We start from the raw sequence: 24031 nt of genomic DNA, 5'->3' as shown, positions 1-24031 counted from the left end.
TTGATCAAACCCAAGGCAAACAAAATATTAGACCTTGAAGGAGAGTAATCTTGATATTGAAGCCTTGCCACTGAGTGAACAGGTCAATATATCTGGGTGCCAGAATCTCAGCTTTTGAACACAGAATGGTGGGGGATATTAAACAAGTCTGACATGTTCTGTGTGCACACTTTTTATTCTTTATAGCTGTGCCCTTCCCTGCAGAGCACCATGTGAGGGTTCAGGCTTCACTCCCATCTGATGGCTCTCTGCCTCAGGTGTAACATAAGGCTAAAAATCAAACAAGTCCTTCAGCTATTTATTCATATCTAAGTGATATTTTTAATAGATTTCATTCCGAACACAGGGATCCTGCTGCTGCAAAACCAGAGTGAGAATAAACTGAAAAGCCAGAGTGCTGCAATTTATAGATTTGTCATTGTATCCAACACTCCAAGTCCGGGAGGAAAAAAATGGAGTTAAATTCTGCTATAAACTGACAACAAGGAAACAAGTAACTTATGTGGATCAACTAATCAATGAGGATAAAGTCAGAGACAAGGAAATGTACCACTAGACACATGAAAATAGTTTATAGGATAAGATCACCAGTGAAAGTGCTGGGGGCAGAAGTTGCCTTTTTATTTCTGTTCATATGGCAACAAGCAGGGGAGGGTTTAATGTGCCCAGCAAAACAAAACAGAAATGCACCCATTCACTGCTGAGAAAAACAGTGTGCACAAGATAATCTGTAATTCTAACTGATTTCAGTGAAAATAAATAAACAAAATAAGCCATGTGTATTATATTTTATTCAGAAAACAAGTACAAAAAACAAGCCAACACTATTTAAAAATACAAACATAAAATGTCTTTCTATTCCCCAAGCAGATTTTCAAGTATTGCATTTTTAAATCTTAAGTTTATCTATAATTTATCTTTATTGATCCTGATTTTAATTTTATTGAAAGACACTCTGAATGAATAGGATTGGAAAAAAATCTGATCTCTTTACAATCAATTATTCAATAATAAACAGTTTCTGAATTCCAGTAAGAAATATTTGCCCAGCATTTATTTTAAAAAGAACTAACAAAAATTTGATTTTCTCAGTACAAAATAGGTGGGACCACAGCAATTAGCATTGTGAACAATTACCATGCTGAGGAAATGCTTCTATTTCTTTGTCAAAATCTTGACTTTTTTTCCAGTTTTGCCAGTACAAAAAGAGTATTGATTTCCTCTCTTTTGCCTGTTAAAGTACATTCTCAGCACCCCACATTTAGATATTGTACAAATTCAATGGGCTCCTGTGAATTGCATGATAAATAACCCAATTACAGGCACACATCTATTGTTAGGAGTTGAAGGTGCTGATAGAAAAATCTCCAATTTAAAGTGCATCACATCACTATTTGCCTCATTTGCATAAAATTATAGACATTTAACCTGATTGTCTGGCTCCAGGTCCTGCCATTCCCTGTGCCAGCTCTCTGAAGCCATCTCCTTTTATCCAGTTCCACAGTGGATTAAAAGAGAAAAGATGGTGCACAGTCACCTGTCAAAAAGGCTTTTTTCAGATAAATCTTATTAAGAACTCTGATTGTATCAAGGATCAAGCTATCAAATATGGCTTCAGTCATCCTCATCTTCACTCTTAATTCATCATCACCATAGAAAGTCCACTGAGATTCTTCTTTGTGGAGCTCCTGGATCTAAAATATAACATGGAAACAAATTTTTACTTCAAAAAGAAGAGTTCCTCAAAAGTACTGAGACACTGCACCTAATCCAACAATTTTACATCTGCATAATGAATTTTTTAAATTTAAACCACTCACAAGATTTAGAAATACTGGATTATTAATTCAATTTTTTAAAAGGCAGTAATTTGAAGTTCTGAAGTTAACTTAAGTAAATGTGATTCTCACAGAAGGATGAGAATTTCTAGTTTAAATCTAGAGGAAATAAACAAATCCCCATTGGAAATTCTGCTTACCAGAAGAAGGTCCACTCTGTCTCTCTTACAGTTTCCATACTTGGTCATATTTAGGAATTTTCTTTTCATTTCTAAGTCATTCTTTTCCAGGTTCATTATTTTAATAATTTCACCCTGAACAAACGTCTACAAAATAAAGAAGGCTGAAAAGAACTCTCCTCATAAGAATTCTGGTGCTGTGATGTCCCAGGTGAGTGACAGGTGCCAGTGAGAAGATCCAGCTTTAAGTCCAGAAACATCCCAAAGTTTAGGGGGCTGATCTAGAGGTAGCTGATCAATACTGGCCAACCAACACATTTTAGTAATAATATTAAACACAAAATAGTCATAATTAGGAGAGTTTAAAGGCCCATTCCCATTCTTAACTCCAAACATATGGAATATTTTGAGTCATCAGCTCAGTCTGTATTTATTCAGGCATTTCCATCACCTCAGTTACTTTGCCACAATCCTCCCATATTTCACATTTCTTTTTGCAATCTCTGCTCTTTCCACTCTTGTCCCTGTACTTTCCATTGCCAGAACATACCTTGACATCCCTGACATCTGTCCTGCTGCAGAGATGCCTGCAAGAGGGAGATCCCACATTTTCCATCCATGGGAAGATGTTTGGCTTTGCAGTCACTCGATATTCTGCACACAGCAACTCATGGCTCAAATCAAATATAACCTGTAACAAACTCAGCAGGGCACTGGAGTCAGGAAAACTGGATTCCAGCCCCCAGCTTCCCATGGAACTTGGCTTTCCCTGAACAGACCCAAACACACATGGGGCAGGTGTCCAAGGGCTTAGGGTGGAACTCTGGAAAAACTCTGGATTCTCTACAAGGACATTTATTCTACTGGAATTAATCTGCAGCAAATTGCTAAATACTCCTGGTAGTACCTTTCAGTGTTGCTTTAGTTATGTTTAGTGTTAGCAAGTGGAGTAACATTAAATATTAGCTATTATTATTCAGCCTCCAGAACACTACAAAAATTAATTAACAGTTGGTGCTTTAAAAATACCTGATTATACATCCTCTTGCTCTCTGCTTCCAAATCATTCCCTGGGAGATCACTATATTCCAAGTACTCTGGCACGCTGATGTTCCTGAAATTTGATTTTATGTTCTCTGGGGTCCATAATTCTTCCACAGCATATGCAGACAAATTTTTAACATAAGAGCTGTTATGTGGTATCACAAGAGGAACTTCCACAGTTTTCTTCCAAGGAGCTGAGTGCCACTGGTCTAATTTGTACAAGTATTGCTTTTGTGTCTGTCTCACCAGCATGTTTTGGTCAGAATTAGGCTGATCAAAATCTTCAGAGCTTCCAAAAACACCAGCATCAAGGATTTTTAAAAGGAGCTTCAAGAGAAAAAAAGAAAAGACAGATATATTCTTTATTTTCAGAGGTATTGGGATTATTAGCAATTGATCAAGGTTACACTTAAAACCATTTTATTCATGGGCTCAAAGAAAGGCTTACTGATGTATTATTCAAAATTCCAGTAAAAATTTCCCATTTTTGTTTGGACCATACTATCCAATGGATACAGAATAATTCCTGAAACAAGGAATGGGTCACATGAAGTGAGCAATATAATATTGATACAATTTCTGTGGATGATGAAAAACTGGGCCACACAAATTCTTGCTTTTAGAGATCCAGCTTCAGGGCCAGCACTTGAAATAAAAACTTTCTCACTATACTTACAGGCAAAGTGGTTGGAGAAATCTCTGGAGATAAATGAAGTATCTTGTCTGCTTTTGATCTGTGTTTTCTTTTAATCTTCTTATATTCTTTTACTGCATCATCTATAAATTTAGTTACAATTCTGTCTGTTACTGTGTGACAACCATGAATGCAAAGCATATCAAAATCACCCAGTGAAACATCAGAAACCTTTGCTGATGGCTCAGATAAGGCAGCAGCTGAATTTTCTTTGAGGGGAAATGGTTTCTGATTGTCTTCTTGCCTCAGGCCTTTGCCATAATTCATCATGTCTTTTTCAAAGGCACTTTTATATTTGTGTTGAGCTGTTTCAGAAAATGCAATTAAAATGTCAAACAGAAGTTTTTTACTGAGTTCACTTGCAATATCATCAGCAAGTTTAATTCTTTTCTGATCCTCTACCAAGCAACAAATATTTTTGCTTGTGTTTACCTCATCTGTCTTGCTTTTCTTTGGAAGAGCATCTGCAAATATAGTTTGTTTTATTTGTGCCAGTTCTGGTTTTTCTTTATCTGATCCCAAGCACATTAAGTTCTTTTGACAGAGGAATTCATTACAGTTACACTGGTTGGAATGGGGAAACTTCTGCCCTTTTCCACACAGCAAGGCACTGTGTAACCCAGATTGGTTTTCTTTCACTTCTGAACCTCCTGCACTGTTTGTGTCTTCTGCTTTCTCCTCTGCAAACCCCACTCTCTGCTCATCATCTCCAGAATATTTGCAGTCTCCTCTGAGGGAGTCATCATCATCACAGAAGGAGTCAGAGTCTTCATTCCCCATGCAACTGGAGCTGTTTTTGTTAACCCCAAACAGGTGTGAAATCTCATCAGGTCTGACAAAGACCCCACAGTGCTGAGCACACCCAAAATACTTCACCCCTTCATAACTTCCAGCATTGTCACCTTCAGCTTTGTCCAGTGCAACTCCAGCCCAGTGGCCACTGCCAAAATGAGTCTGGCCTTTGAACATCAGAGTTCCAGGCTGGCTCTGCTTCATCACTGCTCTGTCCCCAATTTCAAATGATGATAATGGGTCATCACTGTCCTCCTCAGCACTGGGCAGCTTTTCACGCATTTTGCATTGTTTCATTGGGAATTCAGGACTTGTACTTCCACCAGAAGAATCTGTATTTGACACAGGCAGAAACTCCAAATGCTGCAAAGGCATCTCCTGCTCTCCATGCAGGTTTTCTGATAAACAGCTGGAAAGAGCTGTAATAGATTGTTGTGAGAGACAACCATCATTGGTTGAAAAAGCACCACTTGTCTCTGTACTGAGCAGGGGAGATTCCTCAGGCACAGTGTTATCAGGTAATGGGGGTAATGCATCCATTTCCAGTGATAGAGTTTCATCCATGCCCTGAGCAGACTCTGAGCCTGTCATTTGTTCCAGTGGAGATGTGAAATCATCTGTGCTGGAGGCAGGATCACTATTTTTCATTGCATCTGCACCTAAAGGGGGAGGAGGAAGATCTTCACCTGGAAATGACAAATCCTTTTTGTTAGAGGGTGGCAAGTCAGCACTTCCAGAGGACAATATTTCACCCACAGGACACAGCACTTCTGACAAGGTATCCTCATCAGCTGGAGGGAGCCCCTTATCACTACTGGAGGTTGCATCAGTGCATGAAGAGCTGGCAGCTGCATCATTTCCCAGTGTGGGCATCTCCTGAGAACAGGGCTTGTGTCTGCTGCAGCTTTGGGAGGCACCCAGGTGTGGCTCATCCACTCCCTCAGGAGGGTTTTCAGACTGGGAGCAATGTGCTGACTCAGCTCTGGAGGCATTTGCTTTGTCTGCTGGGATGAAGGAAAGCAGGTGGTCAGGGCAGCCATGACCCAACACATCTCCAGGGTATTTCTGGGAGAGAGATGAAGTCTCAGCTCTGTCATCTTCAGGCAGCTCACGTTCATTGTGTTTGTCACTAGGTGATGTTTCCTTTCCATTGCTTATTGCTATTGGCATCTCTTTTGAGATATTAAACACATCACCACTGTCACAGCCAAACTCTTCTGGGACACTGACATCTGTGTCCTCTCCATGCTTCAGCTCTAATTCTGGGTCTGAAATGGAACTTTTTGAGAAGCTGATCCAAACTGCAGACACTTTCTGAAATTCTGAGTGAGAAGAGTCTGATTTGGCACCTTCACATTGCAAAAAGGAGTTATTTGACCTGGACAATGATTCAGTGGAAGTTAATCCCTCGGAAAATCCTTCTAAATTTCGTTCATCAGAAGCTTCATGAGAAACATGGTCCAAATGCTTCAAGCACTGACTGGCATCCACCTGATGGATCTCAGAAGGGACAGGCACTTCCACTTCTTTAACTGGAACATGTAAAAGAATTTTTTTTTTAATCATCACTTAAAAGAAAAATATTTTATAGAAGAGCTTGCTGATAGGACACTCAAATCTATCATGCTCCTCACTATTATATCTAGGAGTAAATTAGGACCTGGACTTTATGATCCTTGTGGGTCCCTTCCAAATCAGGATATTCTATGAAACACAGAAAGATGGTTCATTAGAAAAATGACAGAAATAGGAAATACTGCCACAATATGTAAATGTTTATATTACAGAAATTATGCATACCCAGAACTATGTAAATGATAAAACTGACTCATATATAAACAGACAGTTTTATTTTTCACCTGTCCTACTGAGAGCAAGAAATATGAACTGAGGATAAAACCTGGAAACAAAAATAACTCCAGCATGTCCTGTCCAAGTCTATCTTCAACTGATCTATGTTCTTTTAAAAAGAACAGCCTTAAATTCTTGAAAAACTGTATCAAAAGAGAGCAAATTGTTGATGACACAATCAGAGTAAGTTATGATTTCGTTCTGGGGAAGCAGTATAATCATATCTCTTAATAAACCTCTGAGAGATCCCCACCATCTTGCCCAGCAGTGATTTATACATTGGCTATAGTGAGCAAGACACTTTGGTAATAAATGAGAAGATTGTCTCTCTTTCTGTCTGGATTAAAATTTGATTGAAGTAGTTGAAACAGATTGGACATAATAGCATTAAATATGATTGACCTGTTCCTTCAAGAGTGTTTTCCTCCTGAACTAGGCATAAGTTACACCAAGTAGGAAGCATCCCCAAGCCTTTCCCTAGGTTCTTTCTGCCACATGGATTAATATCTTCATTATCTTTAGGATCAGGGTTTGAAAGAAGTGCCTTTTCCTCCAGCACAGATTCCTAGAAAGCAGACATTTAGGAGACAGAGTTAATGACTTAAGGAAAAAGTGCATGTAACCAACACACTTATTTTGGCTTCATGTTCTTAAGTGCTGGTCCTATTTTAAGGCAAATAAAATCTGGGACACCCTTTCTTTAGGCATTAATGGAATTCCAGAAATCCTTACCAGAAATACACACTTCTGGCCTTTTCTTGTTACAAGTGTGGCTTTAGGTTCCATTCCAGCTGAATTTGTAGGTTCCAGAGGTAGGAAAACATCATCCTGAGCATTAAGGGACTGCTCCAAACCTGGCAACTCCTCCCCCTGTTTCTGGTGTTGTACCAGTGATTCCCTGTTCTCAGTAGAAAAGCTGTAAAGAGTTAGACATGGAGTGCTTTGTTCCTGATCAGTATAAAATATGAACACACCCCTGCAGGTGGATAAATAGCATAATCACCACTCTGCACTCCTGCACAGGACAGAGATCTATGGACAAGCAGCCAGAATTTGGGTGCATTTGATTCCACAGCCCCTGGCTGTTCCAGACTGACACCAATATTCACTGTTCTCCTACGAGCAGCCTTGTCAGTAATAAGAAGTGAAAGCACAGCCAAGAAACCTTTTAAAGATTTCTCTGACTTGTAATCAATAACACCATGAATTATAGATCAGTTCCATGCAGGGATTTATTTGAAAGCCTTCCCCTGTGGGGACTTAAGTAAATGCACAAACCTGACTCACCACCCTGCTAAAGCTCTGGGTAACACTGAATGAAAGGGGGTTTTAATTCATATTGATAAATATGTGTCTTTAACTGCTTTTTCTCTTCCTGAAGCAAACTAGATTTTTGTTCTGAGCAGTGTGGATGCTGTGGGGTTCTCATTGACACTGCTCAGCTCCTGCAGCCCAGCAGGAAGCAGACAGGGATGCTCCTGGGGAACAGCAGGATGGGGATTTCTCAGTCTGACTAAACTCCTGAATTATAGCTCACTGTAGGATTTCACATGACACCTCTGTGCTTCAGTTTAAGCCTAAAATTTAGCCCTGTGTATTCCAAAATCCTTTTCTGGTTAAATCCTCAGTGAAGCACAGACCAGCGCTGAGGGGCTGAGTGATCCAGAGGCTCAGAGCCAGAGGGTGACAAAGGAGTGAATTTCCCCAATTAAATCAATACATTTCTACTCATTCCATATGGGTATTGTGAAGCCTAATTAATATATAGTTGCAAAGTGCTTGGGTTTGTAGTTAAAAGCCACCATGAAAGCATGAACTATCATTAGCAGTTGTGTGGCATCATTGAAGGTGCCCTGAGGAATTCACCATTTGAGACAGAATGATAAGCAGTGATCTTGATTTATCAACTGCTTGAACACAGAAGTTGGAAAAATTTATCATTATACACTCCCTCTTTGGAGTATCTAAAGCTCACACCATTATCTAGGACATGCCTGTCTCCATCTTCTCCACTGGGTTTGCTCTCACCTTCAGCAATCACTGAGAAAGGTTTTACTTACCCCTCGTATTTCCTGCTCTTTTTATGCTTTAGCTGGACACAATTGTCTTTACTCCCTGACTTCACAACCTCCTGCTCTCCAGCCAAACTGTGCAGCTTTTCCTGGAGTTGTGCTGTTGAATGCTGCATCATTAAGATTTCTCTCTGCTGCTTTAATAAAAGCTTCCTCTCTTGATGGACTGCCCTGTGGATGTTTCTCAGGTGCTGGATTTCTGCCTACACAAAGCAGAGAAAGAAAGGTGCATAACATAGTGAAGATAATGAAGAACTATACTCAAAAATATGTATAATGTTTCTTCACATAGGGCACTATTAATCCCAAAATACCCTGAAAATACAATGGTTTCCTTTTTTATAAAAAATTCACAGTTTTACTTTTCAACAGGGCTTTCACCTGTGAAAACTGATGACAGGTAAAGGGATGTTTTTATGGGGTCCCAAGTGGCAAGGCCTTTAGAAATCAATTGTCTTCAGATCATTCAAAACTACAGGGTGCTTGTGGTTTGCACTAGGAATCCCTTTACTTAAATGAGAGGCTCACACTACATAAGGAGCAGGATAGAAATTTTCTGATTACCAAGTGTAATTATGAACCTCTCATAGTGGAATAACCAAGACTATAAAATTAGCTGTCAGATTAATTTAATATATTTCAACATCACAAGCATAAATCAGTGGAAACCTACATTATATGACCTGTTTGTTATGGCATAAATAGAAAAATCCACAATAACAGTGAGGTAGCAGAAGAGGAAAAAAAAAGATGTTTTCTTTTATCCAAGATTTACAGACTGCTGACTTTGGCACAAAAGCCACCTCGCTGTGGGTATGTAAGGAACATGCAGAATAATGGATGCAAAGTGATTTTTTTTTTTAAACCCCACTTGCTCCAGCAACTCCAGGCACCTCTCTGTGCTGCATCATCCCTGTGGATAGGAGATGAATGCCAGCTCCCCTCACTGCAGCATTACCTGCTCCCATTTCAGCTCCATCAGGACTTTGTGCTGCTTTGCTGCCATGGCAGAGGCTCCTGTGCTATCCTGAAGGTTTTCCAGGACACTGGAGACCACAAGGATGAGAATCAGAGTCAGATCATTAAATGCCTTGAATTTATGGATGGGATTGGAGCAAAGCTCCTCTCGAAGCAGCTATAGGTATGGAAGACTCTGCAGAAAGTTACAATGGACTCAAAGACATCTCACCACCCTGGGGCTGTGGTGGCTGGACCTCTCCTGAGGCAAATGGAGTATCCTGAGCACTGGGGCGTCCTTACAGTGTCTCAGTGTGGTCAGTGTCCCTCACCATCCATCCCTGAGGGCTCCTCAGCCTCATTAGTGCTGAAGGATGCCCCTCACTGTCCATCCCTGAGGGCTCCTCAGCTGGTCTATGCCAAGGGACACCCCTCACTGTCCCTGAGGGCTCGTTATCTTCATTAGCACTGAGGGACACCCCTCACTGCCCATCCCTGAGGGCTCATTATTCTCATTAGCACTAAAGGATGCCCCTCACCGTCCATCCCGGAGGGCTCCTCAGCCTGGTCAGCACTGAGGGACACCCCTCACTGTCCCTGAGGGCTCGTTATCATCATTATGCTGAGGGACGCCCCTCATCGTCCGTCCCTGAGGGCTCCTCATCCAGTTGGTGCCTCACACCACCACAGAGGAGGCTCCAATAGAAGCTCAACTCTGCTCTGGAGACACTAAAACCATGCAGACTCCTTTCCTGTCCTCATTTTTACTTGCTCCTTGCTTTCTAAGAAGATTTTACATTTATTGTGTTCCCGTGAAAGCAGGGAAAGCACTCCTGGCCTAGCAGGCCTCCAGCGGCGGTGCCCTCACCGTCTGCGGTGGCCCAGCCAGGCCAGCTCAGCCCTGGCCCTCTCCCTCAGAGCTTTCCTCCGGAGCTGCAGCAGCACTGCCTGGTGCTGAGCCCGCAGCTCCTCTGCCCTCAGGCACTGCTCCACCACGGCCAGGCTGCAACCATGGAAAGTGCTGGAACATCCAAAGCGTGGAATGGCTGCGCTCCGCTGGGGACAGAGCAGAGTATCGGCATCACAGGGTGAACAGTTTGATAGAGAGACTAAAACCAAAAAACAAACCAACCCATAGAGAGGAACACCCCTCAGACTGTTTCAAGAGCTGGTGTTACCTGGCTGTTGGAGCTGGCCTGGTCACTGCTGTCCCCAGAGCTGTCCAAGGTCTCCCCATGGGGCAGATTCACCCAAGGTGACAATAGATTCGAGGTGTGATGGCTGTGCCTGTGATCTGCTGGCAGAGACCCCAAGGCAAAGAGTTAGTGTCACCAAAAATAAAGTATCTGAAAGGAAAAGACACAAAAAACAACTCTCCCAGTACAAGTTAACACCCATTTCTGAACTCAAGGTGCCTTTGGCAAATATTTGTCAGCCGAGCCCATGCACTGCCCTCAGCAGGAGCGGGAGGAGTCATCCCTCAGCTGTTCACTTCCAGGAGCAAGGTGTGGACATCAACTTCCTTTAGAAGTGAAATCATGGAAACAGGTAAAAATTTAAAAAAGGACCCATCAATAGGGTAAATAACTCTCAGCTCCCAAAAAGATTGTCTTAGAAGGGCCAGGAATACAAAGGAACATGGCCATAGTTTAAACATGCACAATGAACATAAATACTCAGGTCAAAGTTTTCAAAATTAGCTAGAAAACTGTGTTCCAGGCCAGGTTGAATGGGGCATTTTCCCAATACCACTAAATCCTTTAATGTCATGTTCACCTCCTTGAAGCACTGGGCAACATGAACCTCCTCCTCCTAAAGGTTTTCTTTCTCCCAGTATTTTGGGATCCACTGGATTGGGATCTCTTTCTATCTTCAATGCAGAGTGTCTCAGTGAACCCGTCTCTTGATTACTGAAGGTAAGAAAAGGGAAATATTTTCTTACTGCAGTCAGAAATATTATTTCAATTCCTTACTCTTTCACAGCCAAGTCCTCCACAGAGATTGAATCTTTTCAAATCAGAATGCTGCTCACTTTTATGTGGTACTGAAAGTTTTACCTGTGCAAAGGTGCCTTTCTGGTAATTGCATCCATAAGACTCTGGAAGCAATTCTCAAGTCTTTATGCCGCTTTAAATGAACTTTAAAAATGCATATACAAAATTCTAATTTATAGCAACGGTATGATAGTACAGCAAAATAAAGAAAATTATACTTTTCACACAAGTTTCAGAGGGGTTTCTACTTTTTTAAAAGTGCAAGATCTCCCACAACATTGGAAAGGTGCTAATACTGTAGTTTGGGCATAAATAGAGTTAAAAACACTATATAGCAATTACTTTAGTGCCCCAAAATATTAATGTAATCAAACCACAGACCAAATCCTGGAGTGCCTCACTGTAGCCTACCTCCTGTAGCTGCCAGCAGCAAGGTCACCTTCCAGCCAGTGTCCCCTCTGTGTCTGCTCTGTGTGGTCAGGTCTTGCCACAGGAGGATCACTGCCTTTGGAATTCCTGCTGGCCTGCACACACACAAATTGTCACACGCCTCAATGATCTATTTGAAAACCAAAACATTTAAACCTTTTTTCCTCATCTTCTTTGGAGAGCCTCTGGTTGTAGATAATGCTTTTTCTATGCCAACAATTCCTAAAGAGTTGATTCGTTAGTGGGCTGGGAGAAAATTCTGTGGGCACATGAGGATAAGGTGCTACAGCAGCTCACAAATTGCTGTGTTCAGAACTGCTCTCATGAGAGCTGGGGCCTAGATGTGTAACCCAGGTCTGAAATCATAACTTACCTCAGAACTGAGCTGCAGCAGGCCCCTCAGAAACCTGTGGCTTTCCTCAACCTCTTGCTTTGCCTTCTCCCTCAGCACCAGAAGCCGATGTTTGTGCTGCTGCTGCTGGAGCTGTGTTAGGAAGTGACACATTACAAATGGTATCTCCAATCAGGTGACACAACACCTGAGAGCTGGGGGGCAAAGGACAGGAGCTGCAGAGCCAGCTCCTGCCACATCCTGCTGCCCTGGGCAAGTACAGCAACCTCCTCTTACCCACAAGAGCTACACTGAGGTCTCCAAACAGCAAACAAGGGCTGGCACCTCACCTTTATAGTCCACAGGGTTTATAAACCTGACTCAGAGCACCTGATGCCAGCTGATTATGGCCCAAGCCCACCTGACTCTGGGGATAGGGAGCATCTTTTCCCCTGGGACAGCTGAACTGGAATTCCCTTTGCTCATTACACAGGTTTCCCACTGACCTTCAGTTTGTGAGCCAGTAGTAAGGAGGTTTGACTCAAAATGTCCAGGTGTCTCCTGTGTTTGTCCTCGAGCTCTGTGCCACCAAAATCTCCTTCACCTGCAGAAGTTTAGGGGATCATTACAAGGGGAATGTGTACATTGTTCCAACTGCATTTTCCTTTAGAATCCTCCCTGGGCCTATTTTTGGAAGCCTCCCAAATCTGACATCTGCCTTTATTACTGAAATAACTTTGCATACATTTACCTCTTCCACCATAACTGTAGAAAGAAAATGTCAGCACGTACATCCTGTCAAGAAATGTGTGAGCATAAAGTCCTGCAAGTATTGAGAACTGTCAGGACTTAGGGAGCGAGGAATGAGGAACAATTCCTGTTCTAAGCCTGGATTTCAGTGTGGGTTATTGTCACTCTTTGTCCTGCTGCTCCTTTGCTGCACCAACAGGATCAGAGCCACTGGGTACAAAAGAAAAACTTCCCAACCTCGTGACAAGGTTTCCCTGGTGAAAAAATGTCACTTTGGGAACTTGAGGAGCTTCCTGCATGTCCCCTCCATCTGTATTGGGATGGGCAGGCTGCTTCCTCTCTCTTTTGTCACAGGGGGACACAAACCCCTGGAAAAAATCTTTCATTTTAAAGTGGGGAAATTTCCCCTCTTGCTTCATGTGCACCTTTTTCACTGCCACTTTCTCACTGCACCTCCCCTGCCTGTGTGTGACAGTGCTGCTGATATTTTGTTTACCAGTGAAATGTTCTTGGCTGCTTGAGCTTCTGAGATGAATTGCTCAGCTTATGCAAACAGGTTGTGTGTTTATTCTGTGCTGTGCCACTGCCACAGCAACCAGAGTCATAAAAGAATGGAAGTGTGGGTCATAAATAGAAATAGGTTTGATTTGGAAACTTGAGATAAAATCTCTGTCTCTATCCAGGTCACCTGAATCCAAATTTCCCCATGGTGAGGATAAGCCCATGACATGCAGAGTTTGTTTTTGCTTTACAGACTGAAGGTCTGTAACACACAAGGAGCAGAGATGTGGGCTTGTTTACATGCCAGGATGGGCTTTGTGTTTATGTGGGTGTGAGTGAAATAAAATATTAAATCTTTGAGCCTGGTGCAGATTTTCTATTAGAATGCTGCTCTGTTTTTATAAACAGCTTGATTGCAGATTTCACTTTCCTCCTACAGTGGAGGAGGAGGCTTCTCCTATGAAGCTTCTCTTAACACTCTTCTTTTCAGTGTCAACACTCTGGATGGAAATCTCATCCTTTCCTTTGGTAATGGGCCTTTCCTGGTTTTGGAGAGTGGTTTGGAAAGGCAAAATCATGCTAAATAATCTAGACATACCAAATTAAGAGTTCATCTTTTTAGAAAGTCTTTCTAATTTTGGGGACTGAGTCAGACTCCTTAATGCTGATAGTTAACTAGACAAGATTTTGTGCAATGACCTATTTAGGAAAATGAAGTGGATAAAAAAAGCTGGGGTTTGTACAGTTTTATTCATGGTTTTAAGCAATGCAATAGAAAAAAGACAAGTGAACAATTCTTCAGTGGGTCTGCAGACAACACTTTCAAAAGCTCCTTCAATACTAACAAATAAGGTCATTCTACAAAAAAAGTTACAAGCTATATTTATTGATGCTAAGTTGTCTGAGTAACTTTTAATACTAATATCTGGGCCAGTCAGAAATATGATCATCTATTAGGATATAATTTAAAACCTGATAAATATTTTCAATTTTCAAAACAGAACAGTTCTCTTGTTATTCTGACCAAAGCCCAACCAGTGGTATTGACCTCAAAGTGATTAAAAAGTTTGCTCTAATCTCTTTTCCTTTCTTTTGAATGTAATTTTCCTAATTGTGGCTATTTTCAGATGCATTTCTTGTGTTGCAACATCCTGCATTAAAGAAAATACCATCTGGCTAAACTTCACGTCCTTTTAGGTGATGATGAATGGCATTTACTGCCTGCCCAGATAGCTTCAATGTGCATACACTCAGCCTTGTGAAAAAAATGCTATTTATTAAATCACTTTCCGCTGCACCTGCAGAATCTCAGCACAGCCCTGTAGAATCTCCCTGACATATAATTAAAAAAAGCCAGGCTAAAAGTCTCATTTTTCTAATCACTTGAAGCAAGGCAGAAGCATTTACTGCTGCTTTACTCAAGGACAGCTTTTTCTCTTTCTGCACATGTCAGCAATCAGAGCAACCCAGTTATTATAAAAAGACATAGTTGCAACTTTACTGTAAGCACGACTTTGTCTGCATTATTGCCTGGAGGTGTAGGAATATGGGGTGTAAAGTGTCCAGAAATGCTGCTGTGGAGTGGAGCAGCAGATCCAGAAGGAATTTCCCCATTATTCCCCATTTGGGCAGTCCTTCCCCTCTCCAGAATTACCATGTTAGCTCTAATGCTTTGTTATTTCAGGGTAGGGGGAAATACCATCTAGACTTCAGCACTGTCTGTGCAGGAAAGGACCTGCAGTGATGACAGGTAGAAGGGGAGGAAGAAAAGATAAAATTGGTAAAATCTGATCACAGAGGGCAGTTTGGCCCTTCACAGGATCTGGGAGCCATGAGCATCCCCCAAACAAGAGACTCTCAGTGTGAAGGCTCTGCCTGTTCCCTCAGGAAATCCATGGGCTGAGCTGCACTCTGGGGTACCTTGGAGAATCTGTATTTCCACAGCTGCTGGGTCAGGTCCTTGTCTCCTCTCTGAACATGTCTGGTATTCCACTTGGCACTGGAGAGTGGCTGCTTACCAAACAAGGGGATTAATGTGGCCTGTGCTGCTCCTGTGCTCTGCATATTTTGTATTTATGTCTAAATCCTCTGGTGTGGAGGGCTGGCCTGAGTTCAGCTCCCAGCCAGATGTTGCAGCACATGGCAGGGCCTCTCCCTGCTGCTGCCCCTTGTCACAAGGAGCTGCAGGGCAGCTCTTGGCTCAGGATAGCAACAGAGCTGGGCCTGAAGCCAGACCTAACCAGAATCCTGAATTTCCGTGGAATGCTCCTTGTGCTCCTCATCAGTTATTCTGAACTCTCTCAGTCACTGACAACATCCTTGCACTCAGCTCCAGAGGTGCTGAAGGCAGGGCTGGAGCTCCCTGGAGCTGGGGGAAATACAGAACACAGCCAGGATTTGGGAGGGAACACAAAGAGCTGCCTCAGCTCAACACTCCCCATCAGAGCACAATTAGCTGAAGCCATGCTGACACATTTCTGTGCTTATTCCACTCATTTAATAATTTCTCCTTCTTCTAGAAGCAAGAAGGCAGCTCCCTCTAGTGATACAAGAAAATATGTCAATCAGCAGTTTAGGGGAAAGATGATACATATAAATACATTTTCCTTGTAGTTCAGGTTAAAATTCTGCATTTCAAGAACAATGGAAAACATTCCATTTGCTTTCTTAGTGCAGATTATTTTAAAGCACCAGCCTTGATTCATCTTCAACATTTAGAAAATACTTTATAAATAATTAGTTTCAGCTTAAATGTTGATATCTCTCAAATACAAAAAAAAAAAAAGGAAACAAAAAGTCTGATCTGATGAAATGAGATTTCTGGATCATTCAGTCCAATCCAGCTCAAAGGCCGTTCCCTAGGAAAGGGCATGGGCAAAATGTTGGGATTTTTAAAAATCTTATAGTTCTCTTATTTAATAGAAATACAGAAATGTGGATACTGTGGACTGTATTCAGAGGACATGCTGGAGTAGCAAGGAGAGTACAGCTCATCTCCTCAGCTCCCTGTGGGAGAGCCCTGGGCAGGGATGACAGAAAGATTTTACATAGTAGTGTAATATGCAAAGCCCTTTCTTATCAGCTCACTGCTTATAGCAAGTTTTGTGCCTAAACTGATGAGAAATTCATGTAAGTGCAATGTGAAATACTTCCCAACACTACCTGTGGAGACAGTTTTTGCTCACCACAGCATGAGCTTATAGGATTTGCAATTCTGGGTTTTATACTGGCTGTGTTTAAAAAGAAATTTCAACAATTCAGGACAAGTTCACTGTCTTACCGCAGGCAGCAAGCAAATATCTTGTGAATATCATCTTCTCTCTGTTTTAAGGTGTTTGAAATGGAATTTGTTATTTTGCCAAGTGTGTTTACTACAGAAGATCTGTGGCACAGCAGTGGGTGGTCAGGTGATGTGTGTGTCCCTCTGACAGGTAAATATTGCATTTGGCAGCAGTTGCACAATTCCACCTCATTATGTTGCGTGTGCACGGTGACTCCTGTGTCCCATGAAAGGACAGAGCCACTGCTGGGTGATGCCTTGAGCAGACAATGCAGCCTCGAGTCTGAACGCCCCATCCCTGCTCTGGGGGGTGACAGAGCCACTTGTGACCCATATTTCAAACCCACTTTGTGCTGAGCACGACAGCTCTGTGCCTCCTGTGGCCGTGGTGGCCGTGCTGCTCCCAGTCCAGCCCTGGGCTGGCAGCTCCTGCAAATGCTCAGGGAAGGGAAGGTTTCTCCTGGCACAGACACGAGGCAGCAGCTCCTATTGTTCCTGTGGTGAATAGTGGGTGGCTGGGCCTTGCAGAATTGGGGCCCTCAGTTATTAATAGTAAATAAATAGGTTGTCTTTCGCTTAGGAAAAAACACTTCAGACAACAGCCTTGCTGCCCAATCTCTAAGATGCCCTCCTGGTCCCTGGGGGGGAGGAGAAGCACAGTAAACAATGCTGGCTTCTCCACCACCCCAAAATCCAATATGATGTATAAAATGTTGTGAGGAAAACAATGAAGAATCCTTAATAAGAGCAAAGGCTTTTTGTAAGTACCCTCTTTGAGGAAAGGTTATCTGATCTTGTTCTTTTGTCTCGGAAAAGCCCTTAAAACAATGCACCATCTGCTCCTGTTTGGTGGGAGCAGCAGAGATCTCTTCAGACAGAGCGGTCTGCACGCTACTGGTCGGCTTTTAACCCTTTCAGCCACAAACTTTCCCTGTTTCTGTGCAAACCTCTGCTCCATGCCCTGCACCCCTGGCCAGCCCCGGGCACCCTGCAGCACATCCCTCCATTCCCCCTGCCCATGTCCTGTGCCTGTCCCTTGCTGGCCAAGCAGGACAATATCCCACACTGCTCAGACAGGGTAATTGTGAAGAGTTAATTGTAAGGCTCCCAGAGACCTTTAGATGAAGCTGGAAATGTCTCTGAGCTAAATGGGGTTTGTTCCACCTGTAGCTGTCACTGTGAGCTGAATTCACACTTGTGACAGCACAGCATGGAAAAGGCAAAGAGCTTCTACTGCATTTTATGCAATTTTAACAGTAATTCTATATAATCTCTTAGACTGTGCATGAATGTTGAGAGGACAACTTTTCATGCACCTCTTTTTCACCTTCAAAATCTGGAAGAGAATCATCTACTTGAAATTCCCCCTCACCCCAGAAGATTTTTCAGCCCTAGCCAGAACCATCAGCAAGAATTCTGTTGCAATGAGGAGCTGCTCATTCTATTGCCACAGCACAAGAAACACTCTGGGAGGGCACTGAGTGACCCTCTGGGAGATGCCACCTTACCCAAGTGCTGCTCAGTGCTCAGAGTGGCAGAGGGCTGGAAGCTCAGGCTGTCCCAGATGCTCAGGCTCTCTCCAGGAGATGGGCTGGCCATTTCCTCTTGGTTCTGAACTTTCAGAACAGTCTCACATCCACACTGATCCCTCCGTGCCGTGAGCTCTCCCTGCGGGCTGCATCAAAGGTAACAACAACAATTACTACATTTTTGAGATGTGTATAAAGCAATCTTTTGAACTTTAAAAAAAGGTTATTTCATTTAAACAGAACTATTACATTTTGTCAAATGGAAACAAAAGGTTCCCTGAGAAGTCATACCTGGCAATGAACAAAATCTCCTGTCTTGTACCTGGATGCTGTCAGGAAAGCTAACACACTCATTTTCACCTACTCTAATTGCTGCTCTGAAAGAGCTGATATTTTTCAACCTGGTGGCAAATACAAACAACCTTGCAATGTGGAAGCTTAATTTATGGGGGCTGCATTGTACAATCCGTGCCATTGTTGGGGCTTGGTTGCACAATCCAGCTCTGAACCTTGGCAAAGAAATCTGTTTAGAAACACAAAGTCCTGAACTCTGTTCTAGTGTGTCTGGGACTTGTGCTGAGCATGGCTGTGGCCCAGCTAAAATCTGGGAGTGATACATTTACTTAAATATTTCAAAACATTGTCAGCACCAAGTCCTGCAGATGAAGACCTCAGCTAACTGATTTTTCTTTGTTTTGGTCTGCAACTATCTGAGCTTAGCTAAAAAGATTAAGAAAGAAGGTGTGAAAATGGGCATTTATTGATCAAGCCTCAGCTGAACCACACGCAGGGACACTGAGACACTGAAATGGTGACAGATGTTTTCTTTTTTATACAGAAAAATGAACGTGGAATTTTTTTTTTTTATCAGCAATCAGCTTAGGGAAATCTTATTTCATTTTTCTCGTTAATAAGCTTTTCTTTGTTTTTCATGACCCAGAAACTGCTAAAACGATTAGTACAGCTTCCACTAACGCGTCTTGGATGTAGTCTTCAGAAAGTGGGAGCAAAGGTGCATGAGAGAGAAAGAACAGAGGAAACAGGGATTTCTGACAAAGCAGTTCTAATATTCATTGGTTAAATGTGCTGAGTTTTGTCTCTGCAGTTGTGTTGGGATGGTTTTTTAGGCATTGTTTTCTTTGGCTCTTGGGAAATGTCTCCTGTGTTTGGGGAAACTGATGCCAGGGTTTGTGTCCTGGGAAGGGCATCAGTGGAAATCAATGCAGATTCTACAGAAAACACTGGGTTTCCACAGGAGGGGCCAGCATTGCCTGCCCTCCAGACACAGCCAGCTCTGCATAATCCACCACAACTCCCAGATGAGTTTTTCTGGGTTTGCACTGAACAGAAAGCATTGCTGAGTCCACAGGAGGAGGCAGACCTGTGATCCTCTCCAGCCACCACTCTCTGTCCCAGCCCCTGAAGCCACCCAGACCCTTTCAAATCTGAACTTACAGCAAAAACAGGATGATTTTTTTGACTCTTGAGAGTGTAACCACTTATAGAGGCAGCAGAAACAAAATAGGATGGAATTGCCCACACGTTTTCTGGCAGTTTGGAGTATTCCCATCAGTGATTCATTTGCATCAGCAACAAACCTCCGCCAGCCTCCCCTGTGGACAGGAGAGCAGCCGGGCATGAAATGGGAACATTGCTTATGGAAACAGACACCTGCAGGATTTCCTGCATGAGCACGAGCTGCTGTTTTCAGAGCTATAATTAAACATGTAAACAGCAAACTGTGCTGTTGAAACTGGCTGTGGACAAGGTCATGCTCAAGAGCGCTGGGTTTGGAGCGCTGCATGTTTTGTATTTGTGAATGAGGCCAGCACACAGTCAGTTTTAACAGGTGGCTTTGTTCAGATGAGCTATTGGAGAGACAGAACTTGGGCTGCTGCAGCCAAGTGTGGACTCCTAACTCCTTAGCAGTGGAAGTCAGAGCACAGACCCAACTCAGCTGCTTTTACCATTGTATTTTCTAACCCAGCTCTGGCCACATCAATGAGAGCTCTACAGAAACAGGTTTACAAGGCCAAGAACACAGCATGGACCCCTCCTGTTAGCACAGCCTGTGAAGTTTGTGTGCAAGTTAAGAGACAGGCTCCCTTCACTGCCTGCTGACACTCCCCACAGAGAGTTCATGCACTCAAAGTGCAAATGTTCCTGGAGAAGGAGAAATTATGGCCCTGCAAAGTTCCTCAGTCACCTCCTTAGAGCACACTGGTGCTCCTTTATCCGGTGGCTTTCTGTCTGATTTGATCAGTAGTGACTCAGTTGACACCAGACCAACTTCAGGAATAACTTGATCAGGGGAGCCTCACTCTGTGTGCCAAAGGACTCATCCACTTCTGCTTCCTGTGAGTGTGCAGACTTCAGGAGAGGTGCAAAATCTAGATTATGTACAAATAAAACCTGAGGGCAAAACTCTGGCTGAGCCTTTGTACTAATTACTTTGAGCCTTTGTATAAATTATGTACTTTACCAGTAGCTAAGGAAGGGTTAGGCATGGGGTGCTCTTTCCTTTAGATCGTCCCCTCACTGTCACTGCTGCTGCATCACAGGGAGCCCTCAGCCCAGGAGATGAGTCTGGAGTCCTTCACAATCCAGCCACACTTTCCACTTCTAATCTCTAAACACAGCGATATTTTATCTGCAAGTAGCTCTCCTCATCTTCTGAAGCAGCACTTGCAAGAGGGGTGTGATTTATTGTCTGAGAGGTTTTATTGGTGTTTTTTTCAGTGATGCTCTGAGGACTTTTTGACTCTGGCTGCTTTGCTTTCTCAGTAATTGCATTGTTCAGCAGATCACTGCAATCTGTCTTATTTCTCCTTGGTTTGATGCTTGTCCCTTACAGCTGGGGGCTGTTCCCAGTGGGCCATGGGTGTCCTGCACCCACCATCATTCCTGTGAGTTTGGGTGGTGTCAGGGCAAGAGCGATGGAGCCCACGGCTGCTGGGCTGTGCTCCCCAAAGTGCAGCGCAGACACAGCTCTGAGCGTCTCCACTGCACACTCGGAGTGCCTGCTGCTCATGTTTTATACATTTGCCATCTTCTGTGACAGAACAGCTCCACAATCCTTGCAACCGATCTCTCGGAGCAGAGATCAGCCCAACCTTGGCGAGTGTGGTGGTGAGAAGGGGCTGTGTGTGAGCAGGTGCTGCTCCGCATGCACACAGCCTACAGAGCTGCACTGCTGGGGATCTTTCCCCCGCTTTTGTAGCAAAACGAGTGAAAACAATCACTAGAAATTAATTTTTTAATTAATCCCCGCCCGAAGGCGGCCGGGGCAGCTTTACCCGGGGGCTCGCTCTGTCCCGCTCTGCGCCCGCGGCTGTGGCGCCCTCCGGTGGCGAGAGAGCGTCATGGCAGCGCGGCCGGGATCCACCGGGCCCGGGATCCACCGGAGCCACCGGGAACCGACCGACCGGAGCCAGGATCCACCGGAGCCACCCGGGACCCACTGACCGGAGCCAGGATCCACCGGAGCCACCCGGGATCCACCGGATCCACTCGGGATCCACTGTCAGGAGCCATTTGGGATCCACAGACTGCAGCCACCCGGGATTCACTGACCGGACTCACTCGGGATCGACTGGAGCCACCCGGGATCCCTCAACCGGATCCACCCGGGATCCACCAACCAGACCCACCCGGGATTCATGGAGCAGACCTGGGGATCCACGGCTCCTGGGAGATCCAGCAAGCCCGGGGATCCACCAGCCCCAGGAACTCACCATTCCCAGGAATTCACCATTCCCACTATTTATTTTAAGTCTGTGTGGCCCATTCAGCAGAGGATGATATAGCCAGCTTTGTTATCCCCAGATTTCCAACTACATGGGGTCGGGTTTATATTTCCTTTCTTACTTCTGGAAAAGCCTAGGTAGCAGAAGGGGAAGTGATGTGTCCAAAATCAGTGAAGCCACAAATAAAATCATGAAATGTCATTTTACAGATGCAATGAGAGGATAGTGACATCTAGGAGACCACTGCCCCGAGTGTGGCTCCATGCTGAATTGATGCTCCTTATTTTAGATACATGCAAGGCACATTAAGCAGAGAATAAAATATCCGGCTTTGTTTACCTTTTAGTGAGGAATCTGTGAGCTGGAGAGGCTGGGCTGGTTATTGGCCTTTCATGCCATAGACTTATGTCCACCTTGGAGCCCTTATTCACAGGGAAACCTTTTAAAAAGACAAATTAAGACATTTAATAAATATGCTCTTCATAGAAATGAAATGGCCCAAGCTTTGGCATCTATTCACTGCCTACTTATGTGTGAGCACTTCACTCAATACAGCTCTTCTTATCCACAGGTTTTAACTACATGGGCTTAGGTTTATAATTCTTTTACTTCTGGCAAAGCCTAGGCACCAGAAAGTGACATGTCCAAAATTGGTGGCAAAACCACAGATAAAATTATGAGATGCAGCTTTACAGGTGCAAGGGGAAGGGAGGAAAGTAAAACCTAGGAGAGCCACTGCTCAGGGATTTTCCAAGGCACAACATTTCCAATAAATAGCCAAGGGGAGATGAAGTTTAACCCCTGCTTGTAGCTTTGAAAGACCTGGGCAGTGGCACCTGAGCATCCCTGCTGTGCCATGTGGAAAGGATTTACCTTGCAAGGTGTTGCTCAGCTCTCCTGCAGAGCTGAGGTGACTCTGTCCTGCACGGGGAGTGATCCAGGGCAATTCCTCCCTCTGAGCATTCCCACCTGGCAGAGGAGCTGGCATTTCCCCCTGTGTGCCCAGCAGGCCAGTCCTGCCCAGCCCATGGCATTCCCTGCTGGGTGTCACACAAAGCCCTTCAGGATCTCTGTCCAGAGCCATTTGTGCAGTCATTGTCCTCTCTTGCCTGTCCCTGGAAGCCTCAGGTGCTGGGGCAGAGGGAGGACCACGGTGCAGGCCCAGAGCTGTCCCTGTGGATTGTTTGTCAGCAGAGGCTTTAGTCCAGCTGGCTGCACTCAGCCTCTTCCTTGCCACGTCAATCTTTTCTGCAAGTTCCCTGGACAGACTGTGAATGGCCCTCACTTGATCCTGTTTGCTTCTCTGTGGAGAAAGCCCAACAGATGAGTCCTTGGAGGGAGGTTTTGCATCTTTCTGAGGAACAGAAAAGCTCAGAGGAGGTGAATGCAGAGCTGGGGGAGAGCAGTCCCTCAAGTCTTCACATTTCAGAGGACTGAGAAACCAGCATTCAGATTCCAGCGGTGCTGCAGGACCTGATGCTTCTCCTTTTTTAGGTGATTGAGCTGTTTCTAGGAGTTGATTCCTGTTAAAAAACCAAGAGAGAGATGTCTGCAGTGTGAGCTGAGAAAGTGGCTTTCTAGGATGCCTTTTGTGTCTCAGTACCTGCCTCTGTGATCTTCTGGTGACAGAGGAGAGGATGTTTCATCCACCCAGGCCATGAAATTCCTTTCCAGTTCTCCCCCGTTGCTTTGCCTCTGAAAGAGAAGAGCCCAGCAGTGTAAGCACTCAATGGCTGGCAACGCAAGGGCAATGTTTGGCCATTGTTCCACCTAATAATTTGCACATGTAACACAGCAAACCTGCTCTTTTAGCTCAGGCACTGGAGATTTCCAGGTTTTTGGCCTGAAGTCGAGGGTTCCAGCCCTTCCCATGAGCCCAGCAGTTTATGCCATAATTATAAGATAATTGCTCTGCTTTTCTAGATAAAACTTCTTCTCTCAAAGCATTTGCACAAAGTGTTTCATGTGCTACACATGCTGCACTGAGATTGGAGGGGTTTCAATCTGCCACTCCTTAGGACTTACTTGATCCAATTCACTCTGAGGATTTCCTTTGGCAGAACCCATTTTCCCAAGGGGTTTGTGCATCTCATCAGGACACAAT

The 24031-nt window shown here is 43.9% G+C and overlaps 1 protein-coding gene across 1 annotated transcript; it reads right to left on the bottom strand.

Moving 5' to 3' along the window:
* Positions 1 to 772: 772 nt before the first annotated feature.
* Positions 773 to 23314, bottom strand: CCDC187 (coiled-coil domain containing 187). The gene is made up of 18 exons (XM_074556223.1): positions 23213 to 23314; positions 22267 to 22366; positions 18161 to 18327; positions 12628 to 12725; positions 12164 to 12274; positions 11773 to 11885; positions 11144 to 11277; positions 10546 to 10664; positions 10236 to 10423; positions 9369 to 9456; positions 8399 to 8613; positions 7071 to 7254; positions 6741 to 6903; positions 3678 to 6019; positions 2987 to 3328; positions 2508 to 2648; positions 1979 to 2104; positions 773 to 1694 (listed from the first exon to the last, which is right to left on the bottom strand). The coding sequence occupies exons 3-18, from the start codon at positions 18249 to 18251 to the stop codon at positions 1509 to 1511; spliced, it is 4641 nt and encodes a 1546-aa protein (XP_074412324.1). The 5' UTR covers positions 18252 to 18327; positions 22267 to 22366; positions 23213 to 23314; the 3' UTR covers positions 773 to 1508.
* Between the last annotated feature and the right edge of the window lie 717 nt (positions 23315 to 24031).

Source organism: Zonotrichia albicollis, chromosome 21 (genome assembly GCF_047830755.1).
Source record: "Zonotrichia albicollis isolate bZonAlb1 chromosome 21, bZonAlb1.hap1, whole genome shotgun sequence".
Classification (NCBI taxonomy): Eukaryota; Metazoa; Chordata; class Aves; order Passeriformes; family Passerellidae; genus Zonotrichia; species Zonotrichia albicollis.
The sequence above is the reverse complement of the archived record's forward strand: the minus strand, read 5'-3'. Positions and strand labels throughout refer to the sequence as shown.